Raw genomic sequence first — 26236 nt, forward strand, 5'->3', positions numbered from 1 at the left:
AAATTAATATCAAGTCTTCGAGCTGAAATATCATTATATCAGAAAAATAACAATGAGTTGAAACAACTTAATCAAGTTTTGAAAGATGAACACCAAGCTCTTCAACTGGCTTTTACCAAACTAGAAGAAAAATTACGTAAATCTCAAGTAATTACTCAAAAATCATTAATAAGTTTTATTTATGGTTGCTACTGTCATTTAAATTAGTACTGTACTTATGTTTAAAATGTTTATATATTATCTAGTACATATTTATTATGTCATCATTAAAAGCAAAGTAGGAGAAATATTATTTTTCGCGAGGCTAAGGTGAAGTTAGGTAATTATAAATGCATTTTTTTTTATAAATGTACAAGTTCTTATTTTAAACTTGCATCTAATATGAAAAAATATACATAAGGACCTTAATGTTTCAGTTTAAAATAAAATGTGTTACCTATTCTAAGAGAAAAAATGTATTTAGATGTACCTTACTTCACCCTAATTGATGCCCTTAGTTTTTTTTTAAATTTAAGACAGTTCATTGGATTAATATACTTTTAAATCAGAAGATATAAGAGATATATTAGCTCATTTATGTGAGTCCTTGAAAATGCAATATTCAACTTTTTTTTTTAAGGATGGTTGAACTGTAATTTTAAATATGTTTAATTATATTTGTAAATTGAAATAGTATACATTTATGGCAGTGGATTTATGGTTAGCTTAAAAAAATTACTTACCACTACTAATGATTATCTCTAATTTTTATTTTTGAAGGATAACTATATTTTACTTTTTTAATTTTAGCATTATTGTCATCGGAAATAAACTGTGTTCTTAGTTATTTTGGTGCTATGTGCTTCATTTTAAGTTATAAATCTCAATTGTTCATTAGATGTCATAGGTAATGAAACTGTATTTATTAAATGAATGTACACTAATTGTGTCAAGTGTAGAAGCGAAAAAGTTAAATAAAAATTAATGAAATATAACATCTGGAAAAAAGGTCAGAAGGTTTTCATTTCAATATTATTATAGCTGATTATTTTGATATATTTTCTTTCCCTATAAATATGTTTTAATTGGAGACTTGAAGGAATATGCAATATGAAAATAAACTAAATATTTCAATGACTAGTGAAAGAGATTAGATAATACGTCATAACTAATAACGTATGCTGCTTGCAGTATGTGTAAATATTGTCCATAGACATTAAGAATAATTAATAGTCAGTTTTATTCCAACAAAAACAAAAATATTTTCATATTTCCATATTGTATGTGCAACTAATAATAGAGACAAAAAATAAAATACAATTTTAGTAGCTATTAATATATTGAATATTTTTCACGCTTTTAATGCCAATTCTAGCGCCACATTCCAACAATCTCTTCGGTTTTATATAACGTCTTAAACTTCTTCGAAAACATTTTACTTGATCTATTCAATTAGTTTTTAATGATTAATGCACATTAAGTTTAGTAGTTCCAGTAAAAAAAGATTCATCTGCACCCTCTTCATAAAGATATAATAAGTAGAACTCACTCGGTTCTAATGGCCTTTAATAACATCTTAGATTACTCAATGAAATGTTTTTATTGTATAATGAGACAGAGTTCAATGATTATGGATGGATATGGAATGATTTTTTTAGCAGATAATCTTTTACTCAATTTTTTTAAAATATTAAATTGTATACTATAATTTTAATATAAATATTATCGTCGTTATTTAGTAAAAAAAGCATAATTTTAATTTATTAAAATAATAATACATCGACTTAAATTAAAATTATTCTGAACTATCATACCTCGTAAAATGTTAAAAAAGCTACAAATCAAGATCTATTAAAATACTATTTGAAAATAATCAAATTATTAAAAATTTGATATGTTATGTTGTGCGTTAAAATTATAAAACTCATGTTCATTAAAGAGTAATTGTTAATCACATGATTTTCTCTAAAAACGCTCTTAGTAAATTAACAAGTTAAAATTATAGTGACGCAATTGAGAAAATGTTTTTCTAATTTGTTCCTATTGTCGGTTTTTAAATTGTAACTCATCGCCTAATGTATATCATAACAATTATTTCATTGTCACGTCTTAAGAATGCAAAATCATTAGAAGACAACAGATTTTCATTAAACCAAGCTACACACAATGCTAATATTTAAAAAAATGAAAGTGAAACAAATAAGTGTTTGCTTTATTACGGCCGATTAAAGGCTTAACTCATGTGAAAATTGTTCGGCGGGGCGCCGTGTATCTATTTTTATAATATTGCACATAATTATATACACAACTTTATTATGGAACGCCTGCCGCTGGTGAGCCACCGCCAGTCGGTTGACAATCATCGCAAGCGTTGCGCTAATGTAAANCCAAAAAAAAAAAAAAAAATTCAATTAAAACATAACGACTCAAGCCAGTTTTTTTGCCGGCTATAATTCTTAAATATATGCTGTAGTGATGGCTCAGCTACCCGCTGCCGAATAACTGTTTGTATTTAATTTTTTTAAGTTCAAAAAATATATGAGTGCCGGTCGCGTTTCCATTCCATGGCGTTCAAATTTCCTACGGCATGAATAAACTAAGGTAAATGTGAGCCTATAAATATATTTCCAACTCTGTACCTTAATTAATTTGTGTATCATTTTAAACCCGTAGTCGCTTATATCCTGTTTCTTTTTGCCTTCATTATAAGTTTTGAAGTTAAAAAGACTAGTTTGTATTTCAAACCGTTTTTCAGTTCTCCGTAGTCGTTCATATAAAGAAACACAGGAAAAACAAGTAGTGTTCACCGATTAAAAATTTTGTAATTTTCAATATGCCCGGCAAAAGTTCCAAAGCGTTAGAATCTTATCCACGATTTCGCATTGTGTTGTTGATGCTACATTGTTTGGGTTTATCTTGGCTTTGAACATAGTTTGACATTTTTAAAAATTTTAATTTTTGCACAGAAAACGGAATGCTAAAATGCAACAGGAGCTCAAAGAAGCGGCGAAAGACATGCGAGGCTTATCTGCCGAAAGCTTGTGTACGGTCGTAAGCAACAGCGTTGGTCCAATAGTGGCACATCCGTCTGCTATCCCGAGCAAACCTTCCATTAGATTTGTATGAACCCGCAGTGTTATTACTACTGTTATATTAGATATAGATCTTTGTTTTAAACTCTGTAGGATGCTCACGATGGGGTGGTCAGTGCCGTGAAATGGAGCCCAGTGGACCGCGTGGTAGCCACCGGTGGCGAAGATCGCAAGGTTAAATTATGGGACGTATCCAAAGGTAGAAAAATACCTATTAAAAATATTAATCACTCTGATATTAAAATGTTGAATTTTTTTTAGGTGTTGCCGAGTGTAAAGGTATGTTAATTGGCAGCAATGCCGGTGTTATGTCAGTCGACTTCGACAGTACTGGAGGACAGATTGTAGCTGCGTCTAATGACTTGGCATCTCGTGTTTGGACAGTCAGTGATCAACGTCTTAGGGTAAGTGAGTCTGACAATAATCGTTGATAAATAACAACGCCAGTATATCAGCACAATTAAATATTGCTTATTATTTATTTTATGTTTACCTTACGAAATAATATTGCATTAAATTAGTATCAAAAATGTTCTTTATGCTTATAATTCATAGGACTAATATAATAAATATTAAATATTGAAGTACAAAATAAATTCAAAGTACAAACGAGTAGATACTTATAATTAATTACTTAAAGATATATTTTTGACAATTTTTTTTTTTTTTATTAGTTTGGTCTACTAATTGTTGGATAAAATGTGAAGATTTTATAAGATTTTTTTTTTTTTGCTATATCCTTTATTGTACGTGCGACAAATAAATAAAAAAATATGTCAAAATTAAGCTTTAAGAAACGTAAACAAGATTCCGACAACGTTACATTTTTCCAAGCATATCTAAATTAAATAAAATTTACAAATTGACTGCGTCGTCGGAAAAATCATATACGTTTCAGCCTTTTATAAACTTACATGCCAAAACTTATTAATTCTATTATAATTTAAGTTGGTTCGCTAATAATAATTTTAAATTAAGAGAACTTTTAAGTTAATAGTTTAGTATAGTAATTGAGGTACTGTTGAAAATAAATAAATTTTCAATAAGAATTTATATTACACGTTTTCGAAAATATTTTCAGTAAGTTACTGTTTAAGTACCTCGACTAACAAAAATAGAGACTTAAATCAATAAGAATCTCTTATTAGATAATTTTTGTTAGATTAAAATCATGAAAATTTTAACTAAAACGTTAAATAACGTTGCAATAGTTTTATATAAACAAAATCGATAGTGACTTTTTTTTTTTTAACGAATAAAGTACTTTTATATTTTTGATTATAACGATAGTCAGCTATCATATTATCAAACAACTTTGACTTGAGAATTAAATTTAAGAAGCCTATAATTAGTATTACGGTGATGCGCGTAGAATTATGTCGCACACATCGAAATCGTTTAGGATGTTATTGAGCGCAGCGTGTTAATTACGAAGAAAAGTATCGTGCTATCGATTATCGTAGTACGTTTAACAAATATCAGTTATTTGTATACTTAATTAAATCAAGGTAAAAAAAAAAAATCTGTCATGGCAAACTATCTATCAAAGCTTTGTGTCTCGTCAGTACCGTTTCGCGTACCCTGTGTCGTACAATTTGCACATGCTGTCCGTCCGTCCTACTGGTATGCTCATGCTAACCGACATACCGTCATGGTGGTGGTGGTATGGGTCCATAGGCCTTTTGCGGTTCCACACGTAAGCCCAAGCTATGAGCACAGCTACTTGAACAGCCAGAAATACCATACAGGATATGATAACGCCGAATAGGTTAACGCACAAGTTGTCGAAATTGAAATCTTGATGTTTAACGTAATTTGTAGTGGTATCGGCCGGTTTCATTTCAGGCGATGCTTGTTGTGCACCGAATCCGAATTTATCAGTTATCTGTATACTCTGTACTAATAACATGTCGTCTCTGGCATTTGTCGACGAATTGTTGTTGGCCGATCTCCTCCGTCGGCGTTTACCAAAAGAGTGTACCGATCGGAGTTCTCCCGACGCGTCTTCTTGGTCGCATTGTACTGGTTCACAAGTGGGCATACATGGCGTGACTAGGGCTCTGAATTGAACTACCTCAGAGGACGGGAATTTGAACGCATCGAAGTACGATAGGAGAATCTAAAGAAATTAAATCATCAGTAAATTTTTAGTATTGTTATATATATATATTATTTTATTTACCTTTCCACTTCCGGTGTCTGACGACTTGTACAGTGGGCCCATGATAAAGTGATCCGTGGGACATCCGTCGGCATCTATTAGTACGATTTCGCTGGAGTCCACACCGTCCATAGCTACCAGTTCTCTGACAAATATTTCGTAAGGGCTGTTGGCGTCCAAAATTTCGAATCGTAAAGCCAATGGGTCGCCCACTTCGGCCGACGGCTTAACATCAGCGCCTTGCCTGTCTGTGATCTTCATAGCCACGTTTGGTGAATCGACGATTACCTCTTCAGTCATTGATGGTTTAAGATCACCTTGTATTCCCAAGTCTACTTCGTTGGATACAGTCTTGTTTGTTAGATCGTATTGGCATGTGATTGCTACCCCCAGATCAGAACTGGTTATGATTGTGTCGTGATGTTGGATGATAACGTCGTTCATGTATCTTCCTAGACCCTGTTGTTTAACATTGCACTCAACGTCATCGTACGCCATTTCCAATTCGAATTCCAGACTTCCTTTAACGTCTTGAACACAAGAGTTCGGGTTACCTTTAGCGTAGATCTTACCATTGAACAGTTTGCTAGTCTTTATCTTGGCAACCATGTCTCCTGATCTACACTCGATGCTAATGTTGTAACATGAGTGCAATTCGTATGTCGAAGCTTCTGGAACCTCCAAGTATGGGTCCTAAAAACATTAAAAACATTAGTTTTTGAACCGTTAACTCTATAGTTATGATGATAATAGGTTCATTATCAATAGTACCCGTACAATATTTGGTTTCTAATTAACAGTGTTGTTGACCTATACATGCGGGCAAGAAGAATTTACCTTTGAACATATTTAATGTAATAATATGAATTTAAAAATTTGTTTAGTGTTCATACATAGGGTTATTGCAAAATAAATTGAAAAATGAAAGTGGAAAATAATTATTGTGTTTTATATACATTTAGGAATGGGTCATACGGTTCAAAAATGAACTACGGTGAAGTTTTTAATTTATACTCGAAATATAATTTTAAATTAACATCAATTAAATTGAATGATTAGACAAATTTGATAAAGCTTCCTTTTATAAGGTGAAAACTGTTTATTTTATATACATTAGTTTTTTTCACGCTGACCCTTATTTGTATGTGTACCATCTGGACGTCCAGTTTTTGTCACATATCACTTTCCCAATCAACAAAAAAAAAAAACTCGATTTGTATGAAAACTGAAAATACGATAAGTTTTAATTTGTTGGTGACTTAGTGTAGGAGATGATGTTATTCTGGAATTCTTGTCGGAAAATTGCAATAGAAATTGTACACGTTCGTGTCATAATTTTTATCGGCATACCGATTCTAATCAACCGAGAACTGGGCCAGCACATTTATTAATGTCTATATAATGTACGTCGAAGAGGAGAGCAGAGAAGCACTGCGACTCGCCGACATCCCGGGGATAACGTACCGTGGCGGTAGCTCGTTATTATTTCTACAAATTATTAGCAGTGTATTATTGTATATTGTGTATTCCGTGTGTAGAAGAATGCCTTTTTTGGCACCACACGAATGTGGGTTACAACCGCCGAACGTGTTTGGAAACGGATATCGCACACACAACGAGAAAGAACCAGTCGCACTAATTTATTGTTGCTTCCAAAAATCCCAAGTCGAAATTGAAAAATTATATCTGTTATTGATCAAAGTTAACAACTCAAGTATAATTATTTTGTTGGCGTTACCAACTCCGGTTTATTTTTTGCCGTTAAATTATTAGCTTAAAAATAAATCGATTTCTTTACACGTAAGTCGGAACGGGAAAAGAATATAGTGATTAAAGTAGTTAAAAATACTGCAGGATACACTAATGTTCGCGAAGATTATTATAAATAACTGTTATTAATTAAATATTTTTAAAAATAAACTGTTTTAATTTGTAACATCATATTCACGTTTAATTTAATTGCATGCACGTTTTTCTGCTGCGATTCAATTATCATCGGAAGAGGCATTGAGAAGTACTACTAATTATAAACGAGGAGTAGCGTTTCGTGAACAAAACAAACACTCCGCTTTTTTTCAATATTTTAATATCAACAAAAAATAAATAGCCTACATTAGAAACGCATACCTGAATATCAGCCAGAGTTGCTCTGGAGTGGTGACTGAGCCTGCACACAAGTTCTCCCGTATCGCCGTAATCGTAGGAATGGCACCTATAGGGCGAGTTAAGACAAAGCTCCCTACAGTCTTCCAACGAATTAACTTCTTGGTAAACAGAGTCTACGGTTTTAAGAATGCGACCTGGGAACTTTTTAAATTCACACAGTTTTATGGGTTCGTCTACGCAGTTGTTTTCTAAGTAATCCACAGAGGTGGTCGGTTCGAATTGTCCTTGTCCAGCAACGGTCATCCTATCCATGTCCGAAAGTTCGCATTCGCCCGTACTGTTATAGTAATTGGCCGATCTGAAACAAGAAATTGTTTGTAGGTTTTTTTTAATTGAAAACAGTCAAGTATATATTTAGAAGAGTTAATTGGTAAATATGTATTTAGATAGAACACATATAATTCATATAAACCGGTTAGATTTGTTAGGCACATAAAAACCATGTACGATTAATGCACCTGCGTCGGCTATAATATGAAGATATTAGTCGACGCCATCGGTTTTCGTTATTTTTATTGTGTTTACTACTTGGTGTGACGACAGCTCCGTTTTAATTATTACTAATAATAATACTGATTTAATAACATTGATAGTAATAAATATTAAAACTTTTGATGTCTGTTATGAATATTTATTGTGTGTAACTAACCTATCAAACCGATAGAACAAAAGTTTTAGGGTTCAAGCAGTTTTTCTATCATCAATTACATTAATACTGAATACTATCGAAATGAGATTTAATGCATTTGTAAGGCAAAAATATTACGAAAGGAACGATAATATGATTCGCATGTGTGTTATTCTTCAAAATCTATTGAGTCATCGTAAATTATTGTACGACCGCCATATAATAATGTAGTGGCAACGATCCATCATTTCTATAGCAAATTGGACAAACGCCACAGTATAGTAACACAATTTTATGTTTAGTATAACCGTTTAATGTTTAATTGAGTGTTTATTATCAACAGAGTTACAAGAGCCGAAAAAGAGTTGAATTGCAACATTAGAACTATTTTTGTCGCTTATGAAAAGTTTATACAAATAATTCGATCTCATTAATCTGAAGGGTGTTTATAACAACTATAATATATTATTCGGTAGAGACGTACATATTTTACTGATCTATCAGCAAAGAGTGTTTCTGGTCGTATTTACATTTATAAATTAAAACGCTTATGAAAGTATACAGTTACTGATAACTGTAGTAACTAGTCATAATTTTTTTTTTTTGACGCGTACACAAGTTCAGTTACCACCGCCGCAGTATATCTGTAGGAATTTATTTTGAATTGAATATCAGAGTGTAAATTATTCGTAGTAGCTATGCGGTTAACATAAATGAAAAAAATTCAGAGAAAAACGAAATTATTGTCCGGCTTTAGGAATCTCGCTTTAAATTTTCGCAAATTATAACGTGGAAACGAGAAAATTAACACAAGGTCAGTAGGGCAATGACGAAAAAACTAATATTTTATTCGACCGGTTTTTTTACTCATCTTTTTATTACATTGTAATTCCGATGACAATCGTCCGGTCCGTCTGATGACCCTACACAGGTTATACCTATTAAATAGGCATAACTCGTAGAGTCATAAGATGAACATAAATTTTATGTTTGTGTTGTTTTTGTATGGAAAATAAACTATGTCGTCTTCCCGGGTCTCATCTTCACGGGCGTGAGGCTTGAAAAAACATCTGTTTTTTCTTGTCGTGACATCGTATGAGAGGACTGGATGGTCTAAATATTGCGCTGATGGATTTGAGGATTTTCAATGGAAAAATATCGATATGACGCAATTGTAGAAAAAATACAATAATCTACTTAAGGTTATTTTCGTTTATGATTGACGACAATAATACGCCCGTGAATAGTATACATGAGAAATGTTTTCGCAATTCATACATATATATATATATATATATCCGTTTTATACACGCCAATCATTTGTGCCAGTGTCATTACCATTGTATGTTAAACGCGAGTGCAGTGTACTTGAGTAGCCTATATTATTATTATAAGCGGTCGGAAAATTCTATGAAACGGGATAATTACGGGCGTGCATGTCAATCGATCCGAGATGAATGGAGAACTGGGGTAAAAACAGCAGGCAGTTTTTGACAATACGTTAATTGCACACTATTGAAATTAATCGCGTGCGTGGGCGGGCGAGTACTGCGTTGACATGTGAATAGTTTTGTTGCGAATCAAATTTTTTTTATTCATTTCATTTTATTGAATAGCGTCTAGCGAGATTGTTTTCGGGAATCCGTTAAGAGAGAAAATGGAAATAAGAAAAAAAAATTTTCTGTTAATAGTTAATATAACATGCGAGTTTATAACACGTGACTAATGCACCCGCATTATCACTTTTGTTTGCGTACGTGCGCTAAACGGTCCGCTTTTAAACGATTTCAAGTGTTGCATTGTATGAAAGAAGAAATGCAACGGAACATGGATTTATCGTAAAAAAAAATGAAATATCCAATTTGTTGTATATGGTTCCCTCTTGAATTTGAATACCGTTAAGGAGTGAGTGCGTGCGCTTGAGCGCTTAAGCGGTCGTTTTGTCCATTGTTAACAGGTCGTGATCGTTGCGAACAATGCAGTCGAGTTTGTGGTTAATTTAGCTAAACCAAGTAAACGTCACCGTTTGATAAAAAGCCCGTGGCAAAAATAGGTAATCATTTGAAACCCTCAAAATACTATCCCATTTGATGGCGAGATAAGAAAAATAGCACTATGTTTACGTTATCGACCGTAAAAAAAAAATCTCACGGTATAAACTCAACATATTTATTATATAGATATCTATTGACTTACCGACAAGAGAACTCTCTTTCTCCTAGACATAATTCTAAACAGTCCTGTCGTGTTGTGGCAGGCAACTTCTTTTTGCCGAATCCTTTGAGTTTGTATCCTTGCACGCGGTCGAAGCACCACGCTCTTTCACATGGTTTTATACCCAAGCAAGTTTTCTGTGCGTATATCGTAAACACGGGAAACTGCGATTTGCTCAACGCGCCTGTAACACAAAATAAATAACAAGTTACAGTAGGAAAATCGTGAACATTACAGAGTCCGTTGTTGCTGTTGAGATATGTATAAAATCGTATCTGGGCATACCGAACGTGATACTTATTGACCGTTTAGAAAGTCGCGGCCATTAGTATGTGTAATAAAGTACGTACACGCCGGGATGGAAAAACGTGAGGTGCAGATTAGTTTGCAGGAAAGCCTTTAACTCGGTGTGAAAATGTGTAATCTCGATTCAATACTTTTTTCGTCCAATAACTGTGATTTCCGAGAGAATTTACTCTATTAAAAATATTCAAAATCGGTCAGAAGAGTGTACCACGTATTCGAACAGTAATGACAAATGGCCGTGACGTTGAATAATAATCGATTCGGTTTTAAAACTATAACCTATTTCGCGTTTAATTAATACCTGCTGCATCTTGAGAATGATTTGCACTAGAAAATCATCTAAACTATCAAGTAGCCGTGTGCGCCGTACTTAGTTTCGCAAACGCCGCTAATTTTAATCGTACCACTTGCTGTTACCGGCCGAGTCTTAAAAGCACATGCACTCGCATTGTTTATGTATTATTCATTTTTAATAGCTCCGCTAGCCGTACATCGGTATAATTAAAAGTCTTAATAGACTTTTTATGCACTTCCTGAGAAAATTACCAGAGTAATTAATTTATGAGAAGGTATCATTACTATAAATAGCGCGTGTGAAAGTATACGTCGATTAGTATTGTAGGCTACCGAGCGAACGAGATGCGTTTGATAATTTTCAATACTAAAAGGGTACGTATGATGTGCACTTTTGTTTGAAAGAAGATTCTGGTTTGTTATAGACGATGTCGTGAAATTTCTTCCTCCGACCGTGTTGTGCGTCAGTATTTATTCTCTTCTTCATAGTAACGTTTAGCAATTCTCGAATTGATTATTGTCGACGATAGGTCGATACTTGCAAGCGAAACGGACGCACACACATAAAGCTCCGACTGGTTCAAGACTTCTCGGGTACGTCACGACGGTCGTACTGCCGACATGACCCCCCCCTCCCCCCGGGGGGCGTCGCGTCTGCATTCGAAACCGACGGTGACTCCCACGCTATACGCTGCGTCCGGCGCTACCCGTTTATGGCGTTAGACAGTGTACACGACATGGATGTGTGTNTACCCGTTTATGGCGTTAGACAGTGTACACGACATTACATGAATGTCCCCCGTGGTCGACCAGCGGATAGGTTCTCTAATTACAGTGACGGACTCTTGTAAGGCTTTTAGTGTATGACTACTTACCCGGAAACGCATCGGCGTTGGACGAGAACATCACGCAAAGTCCCGTTTCGTAGTTGACCGAATAGCACGTGTCGTTGGCCTGACACGCTTCCAGACAGTCGGTCAACATCAGTGTGCCGGGTATGTTGTCCAATAGATGATCCGGTGCCGTGAAAACGTATCCTGTGACCAGCTCGAATCCGATCATGTCAGCTTCGCAGTCTTGAAGGGACGTGGCTGTCATCGCTGTCGACGCCATTGCGGCCATCATTATGGCGCAAGCGTAAAACGCCGTGTTCTTTTGGGTCATGCCTAATAAACAAAAATCAACAATATGATTGATTAAACGAATACCAAATCTTACGGAAGTCTAAAGCAAATATGCGGTTGTTAAAAAATGACGAGGAACGAGGCGAATCTATCCGTTTGTGGAGATGATATGCAAAGCCCACACAACGTAAGATGCGCGTCAATAAAATATTTATTGCCAGTTTTCAGTATATTTTTATACGAATATCACTAGTAAATGGTCACATTAAGTTAAATTTAATAAAATAAAAATTTTATTAGCTCGTGAACCTGTCCTAATGTAATTATGTAGCCTACTGAAATTACCTAGTCTACTTCTTAAAGTCAGTTCTAACGGACATCTATCAGCAAACGTACAAAGTAAGATGACCGATGGTTAATTTTTTTTTTAATCTTGACCGTAACAGTTTATAGCTTGATCAAAATATCCATTTGATTTAAAATGTCATTCAGGAATAAATAGTGTGCTGGCTATTTTTTAATTTATGGGGATAAAAGTGAGCATATTTTTCTATGAAAAAATATTTCTTTAGCACACCTCATTAGTTAACGAATATCTAAAACGTTTTATCACCCCATTATATTAATAACTTGTATAACACGTTGATTATGTTCAACTAAATTAATCATTTTCGCTGTTGACATTTTAATGTGTATGTTAATTCGCCCTAAATATCATTATCTAAAAAAATCAAGTTACCAGTATTAGTACTGTTTAACTAAGAGACTACAGCAAAAGAGGTAGACAAGTACTTATGTAGGACGTAGTGAACTAATGTTAAAATGTATACCACCTACGGATGCATTAACATCACAGTGAATTTTTTAAATATTATTGGTGTAGAAAAAAGTTAAAACAGTAAAACTGTTTCGAGCGAGTTTTGAATTTTGCACGAAAATTAAGTTTAGGTACCGGAAAAAAAATGTTTGGTTTATAGTTGGCAATAATAAACACTGCGCCGCGTGTGCGTAGGGTGTTTAATGATAGCCTCGGGTATTGTGGAGGTCATTGTCGGCAGAATTATCAACGTTTGGCTGGGTCAGCAATATTTTCCGGTGACGAAACCTACGAATAAATTTACTTGGATCATCTCCACAATATTATTACACCAAGAATAATATTTTTCAACAAAATACGTTTTTTCGCGACTGTGACATGACCAAAAATCGTATTACTCGCCGGAACTAGAATTTTTTGTCAACTAATGTATGTCGTGTACACTTTTTGTACTTGTTTTGTGTCTGATAAAGAACGAGAAATATTGTGTAATTGATGTCCCTTAGATTCAAGTGCGTAGATGCGCCTAGTTTAGACAATGCAAAGTGTGTCCGACGTTTACACGTGGGTTTTGATTGAACTTCACATAGACAAGTGCTCCGCTTCAATGGCGTGTGCGACACATAACGGGTTAGTTACTACAGTAAGATAACTACGCGTGAGACGGTTGTCGGCTCGTCGGAAAGTTAAATAAAAATATTTTGATGCCTGTAATAACAACAATGTAATAATATGCGCAATATTTCTTTATTTTTAACACTCGAGACGATGACGAGTGTATGTGTGCGCGCAAAAAAAAAACCACACTATTATTTATTGTGTAGCCACTCGTGTAAAGTTTTACCGTTAAATACCATCGAAATCGGGTAATGATGATCATGACGACACGAGCAAAATATGTGTCAGATAAAAGTATGATGGACACGTTGATTTCCCCTATCCTGGTAGTCTTCATTTGCTGATATATTATTATTTAGTCGATTAACGTTGGCCATAGAAAACAGTAGTAAACAAGGCGATACACGTTAATAATGTTAACAATTTGCTTTTGTCCAAGAACAATGACGACGCGGTGAAGATGTGTACAGTAATAATATATTCCTCGGAGCGACCAAACAAAAAACTATCATCCCAAGAGATGTTCATAACAATATTGATATAGCTCACAATGGATGCTCGTCTCGTGTTTGTTTTCATTCAAAACGCGTACCAGACGGATAATCGTCTCGTTTCTTTTTTACGATATTTTACTAAATAGAAAAATCGCAATAACTGTTATTCTGTTAACCGTTGGCACGTTTGACGATGTAAAAGTTGTGTCGACTATAAACGTCGTAGGATTGTCCGAGAAAAAACAACTGTTGGATCTTTAAATGTTTGGTAAAGCACAAATCGAGTTGGTTTATTGTACGATAAATTTACGCACACGATCAGACACATGATATAACGGGCAAGAGTTCGTATACTTCCCCCGAGGCGCGTCGCGGAACCAGTTTTTTTACTTTTAATGAGAAGCGTCCACTACACGTGGTTGTTACACGTTATTATCACTCTTGTGTCGGATTCCGCCGACAATCTATTGGTGCCGGTGTGCATCTCGGAAAAATAAATGTCCTTTGTACCTTACCAGTGTTCTTGACCCACATCTGATTGGTACGAAAATGCATTCACGTTGGTGTAATTGAAAAATAAAGTTTTCGTGACACCTAGACAGGAGCACGCGGTAGTAGTAGTAGCACTGCAATAATAATAACAATAACGAAATCGAATAAAAAGAGACCACTGCAGATCGTGAAACAATCTATATCCGTCCGAGTTCTGTTTGGCCAGTGTAAATAATCGACTAGGCCTGCACCTTTATATCGTATAAAATGTACATCTATACAATATAATAATAATAAATAAATAATAACGAAAACACAATTATACACAGTCTCTGTGTCTCTTGGTTTTTTATTTAGGACGATTGCACGTCTCCACCACTGTGTGATTTCGCCATCCACTTGAAGTCGTCCACTTTCTTTGTCGTCGTCGTCGTCGTCATAAACCATTGTGTATTTTGACGTTTTTTAAATTGCATTGCGCAGATATCCATACTTGTTATCATAATCCACAAACGTCAATATTTTTTATGATTCGCATTGTTCAGAAGAATGCCGCCCTGGAAGTGTTAATCGGAGTGCTGTTGATTCGATAGAACTTCGCACGATACGGTAGATGATGTTTTTTTAACGCGTGAAAATATAACGTTGGCAAATAAATTATACGAATGAAAATTATCGCCGTCAGTAAAGCTCTGACAGCCGCCCATAGTATTATTAGCATACCTAGTAAAATTATAATTTTATGTTATTCTCGCCCTCGCCGACTGATCACCGTGAGAAACGTGTTTTGTGTACGATTAACAGTTTTTAATGCACCTCTGGCGTTAATAACTGTGTAATGGCATTCATTAACGACTAATATGTATTAGGTCCAAAGCTCTCCGAAGCCGGACATAAAAGCGGCGGCGTTTGAAATGATATAGTACCGCTCGGTTTTTTATTATTATTATGGTTTTTCGCTAAAGTGAAAAAAAAGAGGACGAAATTTTTGCACAAGTGAGAATAATAAAACATCAGTGTCATTAATTTCTATGAAATTACTACGAGACGATTCGTTCCGAGTAGAGAAACAAAAACGTAACGAAAAATAAATAACATACATTTGATTTTAATTGGCAAGTAAACGGAAAATCGGTAGTCTGGCACTATGACTTTTTTGAGTGTAAAATTATTCTCTGTGTTTTGGACGGGGTACTTAAACGATGAAAACAACATGTGCGCTAATGCCGTTTTGTCTCCATCACCACTAAGTATAACATCAATACCCACTACGTTTTTGCAACGTAATTGCCTCAATAAAGTAACGCTAATTTTGAGAATATTCCAAAACTATTGAACGGTAGTGCTGTTTAAATAATGTCCGCCAGAGTTACGCCAGACGTCCAATTAGCAGCCGTTTCCGCTGTCGCTTTCTTCACGGTCGGTGTCAGACTTGCAGTAATCAAGTATACAATTATTATTAATGACTGGGGTACATCTCTCCGGTTGTGTTTTATTGAAAATTTTGAGTCGCACAAAAAACGTGACCGACTTGTCTGTTCATTAATAACATAAGATATGATGTTCTTCGTCTGTCGAAATTCGATGCTTTGACCTTAAAACACAATGGTGACTGTCCCTTTGAGGTAATTACTTGTGATCATTAATATCGAACGCTTATTATTAATTGATATTTGCCGAGTGTACGTTGCATACCATCGATTTTTAGGTTTTGCTCACGTTTCAACACTTGACAATAATATTACTCGGAACAAGAAGATGCTGTAGCGGTTGTCTTATTGTGACGTGACTAATAATAACCAATTCCGCGTATGATGTTCAAAGAGCGTATCGTCATCATACGTGTTATTGTTGTTTTTATTAATTACTCGAAGAAACGATACTGTTATACAGTAGCTCATTAACCATTTGCTCTGGTGGCGCCGTAATGTATTAGATATTTTATAACTATTCGTTTGCCATGAGATATCTGCTCCATTCAACAGCCTATGGTTTTCATTAAGTATTTACGCCGTCTAATTAATTATGCATACTTTTTTGTGACTGAATATTCCTATAATGAATTTATCGTTTTCAGCGTTACGTTTTTTTAACGCTCACCAGTAGTAATTATATTATATTATTTTTACTGCTCAACACTTCTTCAAATTCGCGGTAGTATATTTTCAGAGTTTTGTAACCAGGTGAGAATATAAAAGGTGGTCCGGGTCGGTTATCGATCTGGCAGCGATCGCTTGCACATTTATTATTATGACGGATATGCATTTTCGAGCATTTTTTTTGTTGTCCGGCGTACCCATTTATCCCCTTCCCTCCTCATTTCGTCTTCAGCCGAATGGAACACAAACACAGTAATGCTGTAACTACTGTTACCACTATCGGTCGCCGGTATACGTGACGGTATTTGTTCGCCAAACTTACCGTAGCGTTGTTTTCGTTCTCATCTTCTCCTCCCCACGCGAAAATCCATTAGTAGTAGTGTAAAGAGTCGACGGAGGCCCAATGAATGTTTTTTGAATGTTTAGGACTTTTGACGTTGTGTGAACTCTCTGGACTTGAATGGAAGACGTATTGCCTCATTAATCCCCTACAACGAGATCGCCCACGGCAATTCGCACGGTTTTCCCTGAACAATACGCGAGCGGTTGTAGCAATAATTGATGCGATCATCACAAGAGACCTCAGGGTTCATTNGATGCGATCATCACAAGAGACCTCAGAGTTCATTTGTGCAAAGTCTCGCTCGCAAAAATAATTAATAACTTCTGTGTCTAACAGCGCGACTATAGTCCGTTCGGCGGGGGGCACCGAGTAGACTCTTCTCCTAGCCGATCCACGCGATAATATCGTTGCATTAACGTTTGCTCCAAATCGTTTGGCTCACACAGTCCAACGATTATCGTCGAGGAAATTTCGGTTAATCGAGTGAGCGAACGGTCAATTTGTGAGTGTGTGGTATGCAATGTTATTACTATATTATTGTTGTGTTGCTGTTGTACCTGGCCGTTCGGCGGTAAACGCGATTATAATTGAATGCCGGTGCAGCGACGATGGTGGCGAAGCGTGAGGGGAAGTAGAAAGGAGGAATCGCCGCGTTCTCTGTCGATTCACACATACGATCGCCGTGTACCGTTACCAGCAACCTTCTGAAGGCTTTCGAAATAAATCGTTAGTTCTTCGTGCCGTATCTTCCCCGTTGCAGTTTGTTCAGTATTATCGATATTTGTTTTTCGCGCTGCCATTGTCTTTGTATGATATAAGAGGGTCGCAGAGTTCGTGCCTTTTACACTGTGTGGTTTCGTTTAAGTCTGTTATCGACTATACAAGACCTTTTAATCGATAAGTGCATCCGGTTGTAACGTTTACCTTTACCCTGCAAACCGCATCCATTTGAGGCTTTTCTTTTTAAGGTACCATCTGAACGCGTTTTAAGTTTTCAGTTTACACCGATAATATTTAAGTCGCCGTTAAACAGACGATGCCTTTAAAGAGAATTAGTCGAATTATTTTTGATTTGTTTACTTTTTGTTTTTATGTGTATCACTATAGTCATGTCAGTGACTTTGATAAACCTAAATTGAAGGAACGCGTAATACTGTTACTGTTACTGTAATAATAATAATAATAATTATTATTATAACTTGTCTACCGAGTGTAAAATTATGAATAAAAACCGGAGTGTTGAGTATATTAAACAACAGTCGTGTCTTTTTTATAACATTAAATGAGCAACTTATTAGCAAGTTCGTGAGAAATTATTTTTCACCGGTGTCTGATGAATATAATATTCTCGTGTTTTGATAAAAATTAATTACCGATTAGTTCTTCATAAATAAAATTAATTATTTTACACGAAAAGTTCGTGTCCAGTTCTTTTCCTTCGACTACTTAATGTTATGCTCGTCAGACACATCAATTGTAGACTCGTTGCTTTCATCGATCGCACATATACTTATGTACACGTACTTGTGGGATATGTATGTGAAAAACATTGTTGGAGTGCAAATAACAGTAATAAACGGATGAAAAAGAGGAAAATAAACAAAACGAGGCGCTAACGTGACGTTGATTAATAGCGGTCGCCTTCCTATGGTTATACGGCTTCATAAGTGTAGATGAGTTCATGTGTACAAACAGAGTGTACACTCGCTAATTGTCGTCACCGACCGACCATTAATCACCCGAAATCAAGTAGCACGAGTTTTTTAGTGTCTTCTATTATTCTACCGTGCAACTGATACACCTTCTTGTACTCATAGTCTCGAGAACAATAGATAAGATCTCGGCTGTCGTTCGGTGTAACAACAACTGACAATAAAGCATCGTAAAATACATTGAGAAAGTTCTATGAGCAAAAATTTAACGTGTTCATTATGCGAATGGACGATAGAGAAGATATTATGTGATTGATATGTGCATAAAGTATTTAAATCATGTTGAATGAATTCAAACGGTCTTTAAGAGTCATCAAAGATATAATTTATATTCATTTGGCAGTTGTTTTATGATTATTTTTATGGTGTACTTAATATGCTCCGTGGCAATTATGTGAGTGTGTATTATTGTACGTTATCGTTATAATTAATCGATCGAAACGGTTTAAACGAATCCGCTACTGTAACACCGCCCAATTGTGTTGTCTGAGGTCATCTATTGTCAATTTTCGATGCTGAGATAATCGAGTATTGTTTTAACGGAATTGAAAGTTATGCCTTACGGTAAAATTATACTAGAAATAGGTGATGAAAAAATAATAAAAAATTCCGAATCGAAAATCGTATTCCTGTGATTGACTCGTTTGCACATGGAAATTGTCAGCACGTGCGTTCACACTGTGAAAGACAATTTAATGTGTTTTTCATGTACATATACATATATTATTATTATTATTATTATTAGTCGACGTTCATTGGCGCACAAAGACCAACGGGACTCGCTATGTAGTTCTGAACGCAAAAACATTGTGTGTAGGAGAAGACGGGGAATTCGAGATGGCCAAATTAAAATCACGTACACAACGGCCGCTGGCGCGTAAACGTTTTTAATTGTTAGTCCGTTACTCTATTCTGTATACATTATTATACACTTATGGCAACGAATACGCATCGATTGTTGTCCGGCACGTAATTCGGGTTGTGGAATTTTTTTTTCGGAGGGAAAAAAAAAGAAATTATAATAAAGCGAACGCAAATTCGATTATCGCCAAGTTGGCTTGCCTCGCGACTTCGACAAAAAGAAACATAGTGAGCAAATCATAAACGAGCATACTCATATGAGATATTAATAAGCCATCCAGTAGTCGTTACTGTGTCGGCACATTTGTGTACGACCGTTGATGTTACCGTGAGACTTCGGGACTGATGTAAATTTAACAGAGTCTCAGCGAGAGGTTTTCTCACGAGATTTGGCCAGCCGGATTAGCGTCAGAGCGAATGTCAAAATAGATAATGTCAATCTCGAATCGGTTGGAATGCGTCCGGTGAACAATGAAGAGTTTAGTTTAAGTAACTTATCGATTCCCGTGGTGTACGAGCCGTTGGAACTGTGTCATTTTCTTACTAATGTCTGCGTCCGTCAATATTCTGTTTTTCTTGTTTTTTAATTATGACATGGTATTTGTGTTAATTGCACACTAATAAATAGCTGTGTGATCAGATCGTTCATCTTTTTCGAACATAGTTAATCTGCATATTGTTTTTTAAAACATGTAAAAAATAAAAACGCTATTGACTTTGCCGATTTATTTTATATTATCTCACTAATGCTCTTGTTTATGACCTGTCATATTTCACATAATGTTCAAATGTGTACAATGATAAATATTACGTTGCATAAACCTTTATGGGGCATAAACAATGAAAGATACATTGTGATTGCTATGTTTATGAAATTACATAGTAACATTGAACTTTACAAGTTCGTTAACAGATTGAATTTTGAAATGTTTTCAATTTTTTCAGCTTAAAATTTAGTATTTGTTAATTTTTTTTAATTCTAAAGTTGGGGAAAAAAATAGTTCAGTTTAACACGTACTAAATACTAACAATTTACTGTTTTCGGCTATATTATACTATTTGTAATGCTGTGATTAGATTCGTATACAAATTTCTGAGTTGCTTTTCTTATCTGACGTTATTATTAGAATTGCCTTTACTGTTGAAGATTACGCAGTGTAGCAATGCATAAAAAAATACACTATACAGTTGAATTGAGCAGTTATCATTGATCCGACGGATCAGTTATTTGATTAATTTAACTAGTAGTTCAATTTATTCCAGAGGAATTCTACCTTCGGAAATGTGCAGAGCAAAATATAAAATACTGCAAAAGAATGCGTAACGGGACTTATTGCAAAAATGCAGTTTATTTTAAAGGAATCCTTCGGGCACGTGGTCATTTATCGTTATGCACAAACTATATTTATATTACGAGATTTTATTTTTATTTGATCGCATTTCGTTTTTTATCCGGAAAACACCGTTTTTGTTTTGACGTTCGATTTTATTTTTTTGCCGTGAGAATCGGATCACTTTGGTCGGCCGTCTAATTGTTGACACACATATACTGCTGTCGAATATATACGTGTATTTGGCCTTGCTGTCCAAACACTCAGTTTTTTGTTGTATTATTTTCATTTGTTGTTATATTATATTCCGATCGGGGACGTGCAGTCGTCATGTGATACATTTGTTAATAGAGAGCCTTTTGACACTCATTACTCGCGTTTTGCTTCTACTTCCCACCCGAACCATTGTCCCTGTACTACTGTCCGTTAGGTATTTATTCTTTCTTCAAATAAAAGGAAAATTTCGCACTCGAAATTAAAAACTATACATTGGATGTTTTACGCGATTACACATTGTATACGACGTTCTACACGATCAACAAATACCACGCGCGCATTTTTTATATTATACCTCGATTTTTGACCAACACGTAACTATTAGGTCTGAACGATTATTGTGCTTTTTATGAATCCGAAAATTCGGTCACCGAAAATCGATCAGTTTTTATCATTCGCCAATTTTAACGCGGTTGACTCATACCGATTACGGTGAAGTAAATGATATTGTTGTGAAAAAATTAGTTAAGTGATTCTATTATCTACGCAGACGTGTGTGAGACATGATCGTAGGCCAGAAGTATAATCCGTTACTGATTTGCGTACGATCACAGGGCAAAAAAACATCTTTCAATTCTGACTGTTTTTATAGTACTTTATTATTACTTTATTTTTTTTTTGATATTTATGGAGTAAAACTGCCGTTACACGAAGTTGTTGCGTCTATTAATTAACGAAAGATCGTAAAGACCAGTTGCTATTGCAGACTAGATATTACTCAGCCGAGCAACTTTATTATTATAAAATCCTACCGATAGTTATGAAACTGTGCAGACTCCAACTAAGTGGTCGCGAAATTTCCGTTGCATACTGTTACATTGTTGTATCTGTGCGGCAGAACCGATTCAACGCATTTTCAATTAAGATGTCGAATACGCGATGCCATTGATACGGTTATTAAACGGATTTATTATCAAATGATTTTAATTCTTGTATTCTGAGTTTCGTGGATTGTAATGTACCACTGCTGCGTGTCGGCCCCACCGATTAGATTTCCCGCTAGAGTAAAGCTATTTCGGCGTTATCCTTAATAGATTTAATTAAACGACCGTTTGTATTCTTTAGTGACCCCGAACACTAGACATTATTCCGTTAAAATTAAAAAGTATTCCAGTTATTTGTAATGAGGTCTTTAATATGTTACATAACCGTCTCCTCGATAAATTTATTAGAAGATGATAAATCCTCGGTCAAACTTGTTTACCTAGTTTCTTTCCGAAAATTCTCAAGTCCCAATAGTGTCGCTGAAGAATGTTTTACGACCAGTGCTTTTATAGTTTTTTAAATGCGTGTTAACCGTGTCGCGTAATAATGTTTTTTTTACTATAGTTCCTGACAGATCATAAATGATCTGTCAGGAACTATACGAGTTTGGAAAAATATGTTTTTCCTTGTAAAAAAAAAAAAAAAAACTTCTATACACTAAAAAAATATTATTTTGCTTTTGCGTTATGATGACGAGTATAATTTAAAAAAAACTATTACGTAAAGTTTAATTTCTATGAACAACAGTTTCTGATAATAGTATTAAATATATTTACTCAAAACTAATAAAATGTATGTATAACAAACTCAAAAGTTTTATTTTTATTATTAAAGTAGACGTATAAATTTTAAGCTTACCCATTTGGAATTGAAAAATCCGAGGGCAAGTTGATTTTGCTTGTGTTTTATCGATAGCTTGTCTTCCGCGGTGGCGGACGCGCAAAAAACGCACTGTATTTTCGTTAAAAAGTAATAAATTAACGAGTAAACAACACTGGACCGATATTGTATCGAATAACGACGTGTACGTCAACGGAGATACGAAAATAAAATTGGAGTTAAAATAACAACGGCAATGTTTTGGATGGTACGAGACTTCAAGACCTTGGCCTTCGCCAGTCCACTAGCTACGGACTATTGAAGACCCGATCGTTGCAGACATCGCTGGTCGCCGACCGGGCCGGTCCATCCTGGACCCCCTTCCACGCGCTCAAATACGTGGCGGTGGTGGCCACACTACACTTCCGATCCATCCGCGAGCTGACGTCACGACTCGCAGAAACGCTTCCGCGTGGAACGACCGCGCCGGTGGTAGCGCAACTCGTTCTCGGCACCGGTGGAACGCGTAGGCGTCTTAATTAACGATTCTATTTCAACCCGCTTATTACCGTCGCCATCGGGTGCACACGTGACAAAAGTGTCAAGCGTTGTGTTCACCTAAAAACACTATTACTGCAATCCGCCGCGAACCATTTGCACGGGACAGTGGAGCAACGGCCAGGCTAGTGACCCCGCGACACGCACTGCCGCCTCTTATTACGGACGCAACATTTATTTTCATGAAATTAACGTGCAATTTGTTTGTCGTGTGTGCAAGTCCAAAGTGTTTTACATAGTGTTGTGCTCCGAACACTTCATTAGCGCAACATTGTCGGATCCAAATACGGCAAAGGTCGCGCACCAACAGATAATCTGCTCATCGCCGGGGTGCGTTTCGTCCCGTTAATAACCATATTATGTGCTCGTTATGTGAATGAACGCAGATGAGGTCGAGACCTCCGAAGGTCGTGACAAGTAGATGAGCATATCGGGCCCGCCCATGCACTGGGTTTCAATCACACGTGCAACTGTTTTCAAGTAATTTCACGTGTTGTCACTGTTGCACGTACGTGTGAGTTACACGTAATAAGTTCATCAATCTATCGCACTTTTCGCGTAACAAAAAATTAACGGACTTTGTGCGACCTTTAAAGCAATACGGTGGTCTCCCTAAAAGAGTTGGCGTACCTCGCCCGTGTATTTTACGGTCGCCATTCGCCGATATTTCCGCTTTGACATTTCAGATTTGATTGTTCTGCAAACAATCGTTTGTTAATCGTAAACTTCCTTAAAATTCCTCGTTTTTCTAGTGCACTTGGTACTATTGTCTGATATGTGTTTATTTAACGCGTGTGGCTGATATTGAACGAAAACGCTCGAGGGCGTCGGAAGACAACACATTTTTATTTGCAAATATAATTATTATATTTTAAGGCGTTTGACCGCAACTTGAGTAATGTTAGATGGATGCCATGTGTTAGAACCGCACGAATGCGAATAGTTTAAATGAACATCGTTTTGTTTTTTTCGTAATTCGAAATTATAGCGATGAAGCTTAATAAAAAAATATTTTAAAAACGTGTGGTTTATTCGCTTAATTATAAGGAGTTATATAAAAAGAGCAAACAATATATATATATACATTTAGATACCGCACTAGAACCAAGTAAAGAAATTATTTGTCCATTTTTGTGCGCTTAAATTGTTTAAATTTGATTGTAAGTTGAACTATACATTTATTTTGTCATGCTAATGGTAATCATTCAAGGTACACATTATTTTATTCGACATTCTTTTTGTTTCAATATGGTCAACGGTTGTTTCCATTTAGGTCAAATCGTTTAGATGCATATTCTCTCAATATGAGATAGATATATATTATCGTGCCGTTTAGATACATACTCAAATGACAGTAATTACATAGAGTTAAGGAATTGTTTTTTTTACTTTTATTTCAGTTTGCCCGCGGTTAACTACTAAATCGTGAAGAAACATTTTTGCTTATAACGACCAATAGACACTGTCCATATACGCTATCAACAGTTGTTTGTAATGTGATACTAAAAATTTATTTGAGAATCACATCTGCATATATGCCTAATACGATGTATTGTATTCGGTGTTGTGGGTATTAATCGTCCATGATGTCGAATTGGAACAAAAACGTGTATCATGCACTTAAAAAAACAGTGAGTTCCACAATGTATCCGCAGCACTTCATGTATGTTATGTATGTGATAGGATAATAGAACCCATCTCGATTCCCGAGTGATCCGTTACTTATCAATGACACCCGGCACATTGTCTTAAAAGAGTATGCTCGAGTACTGACAATTATTGTTGTTTCGACACATTTTTAATACATTAAATCGGTTTTCAATATAATATGCACGTCATCAACCGTTAGACAATTGTTTTGGAAATGCGATCGGAGAGAACACTTAATATAATTCATGTTGGCCACCCCCGTACTGTAACCATTATAATGTTGTGCACCTGTTAATAGTTAAGCACACCGCCTAAGTAAACAAATAAATCTCGACGCCGACTCTAATGTTTTACCCGACCACAACTTAGCGTTCTTTTTTCTTTAGTTTTTCCAAAAATTTGGGCAATTCATGTTAATATTTTTGTCGGCGTGTAAACAAAATTCATTGATTTGTACCTTCCCTGAAATCCATAAGGCTTTTGATGTTTATTTTTTAAAAAAAACTTGCTTTATTTCTGAATGAAAATTAATATTTTAGTATTAACGAAGAAAAATCATATTCAAATAACGTATTTGGTTAAAAATAATTCAAATTTTTACTATTAATTATGATAAAATTGCTAATTATAGATTGGTGTTGCCATATATTTATAAACAATTTCATACGGAATTTTTACCTTTTATAGTCATAAAAGTATAAAAAATGTACAATTTATAGACACGTGTTTTCCATTCAATTATCATAAGATTAAGTGTGCCAAAAAGTAGATATATGAGACAGTGTTCCATCCATTGCGATTTTCCATCGGTGTAACCCAATAGGTTTTGTTGATCAAACAGCTCAGAAGACTATTCAATAATGACGGGCGAAGATAAGTTTGAAGACGAGCGGTGTACTTTTCAAAATTATCTATTGTCAACGTGTGTTGTTCGTTTAGCGTAGGGCTACTGACATTGGCTGGCGTTATTTCGATAAGCCGAGACGTGGTGAGGTTGATTTTTATTGGGTTGATCTGATTACACGTCTGAATTCGCCATTTCTCAAGCTCAACTCTTTGTACATAAGATAAGATATCTCTTTTGTTTAATTTTTACATTTTTCTCGCATTTTTCGATAACGGTGTCGGTTCTATGAGAAACGTCATATATTTACATCATTAATGTAAAACAACTGAAAAAACAGAACGTTTGGCTCATCCGGCGGTTATATTTGGGTGTTCCCGGAAAAGCCGATTGTATAGCACCACAATGTGCACGTGCACAGTATGGATCTTCCGCTGACTATGGGATCTAGGCCGCGCTTAATAATCCGCTGCTCGTATGGTAATTACTCGTGGCGACATACTCGGCACTGTTGTTGTGTGTGCCATTACTACTACTGACCCATAAGCGAAGAATGTCCGTCGGTACAATGAGATCCCATTACGTATTCACCG

General features: G+C 35.5%; 2 protein-coding genes across 2 annotated transcripts in view; one reads left to right on the plus strand and one right to left on the minus strand.

Moving 5' to 3' along the window:
- The first annotated feature begins 2551 nt into the window (after positions 1 to 2551).
- LOC126902989 (autophagy-related protein 16-1-like) overlaps positions 2552 to 26236 on the plus strand; it is a 90662-nt gene continuing 66977 nt past the window's right edge. Inside the window, exons 1-4 of the mRNA XM_050680840.1 lie at positions 2552 to 2580; positions 2946 to 3099; positions 3165 to 3270; positions 3333 to 3475. Of these exons, the coding sequence (XP_050536797.1) occupies positions 2567 to 2580; positions 2946 to 3099; positions 3165 to 3270; positions 3333 to 3475 (417 nt within the window). The 5' untranslated portion in view covers positions 2552 to 2566. The remainder of the gene's footprint in view (positions 2581 to 2945; positions 3100 to 3164; positions 3271 to 3332; positions 3476 to 26236) is intronic.
- LOC126902988 (uncharacterized) lies at positions 3534 to 22914 on the minus strand. Its single transcript, XM_050680839.1, has 6 exons — positions 22631 to 22914; positions 11716 to 12006; positions 10223 to 10424; positions 7360 to 7696; positions 5254 to 5925; positions 3534 to 5190 (listed from the first exon to the last, which is right to left on the minus strand). The coding sequence occupies exons 1-6, from the start codon at positions 22632 to 22634 to the stop codon at positions 4633 to 4635; spliced, it is 2064 nt and encodes a 687-aa protein (XP_050536796.1). The 5' UTR covers positions 22635 to 22914; the 3' UTR covers positions 3534 to 4632.

This window comes from Daktulosphaira vitifoliae, unplaced genomic scaffold, assembly GCF_025091365.1.
Source record: "Daktulosphaira vitifoliae isolate Bord-2020 unplaced genomic scaffold, ASM2509136v1 Scaffold_3, whole genome shotgun sequence".
Classification (NCBI taxonomy): domain Eukaryota; kingdom Metazoa; phylum Arthropoda; class Insecta; order Hemiptera; family Phylloxeridae; genus Daktulosphaira; species Daktulosphaira vitifoliae.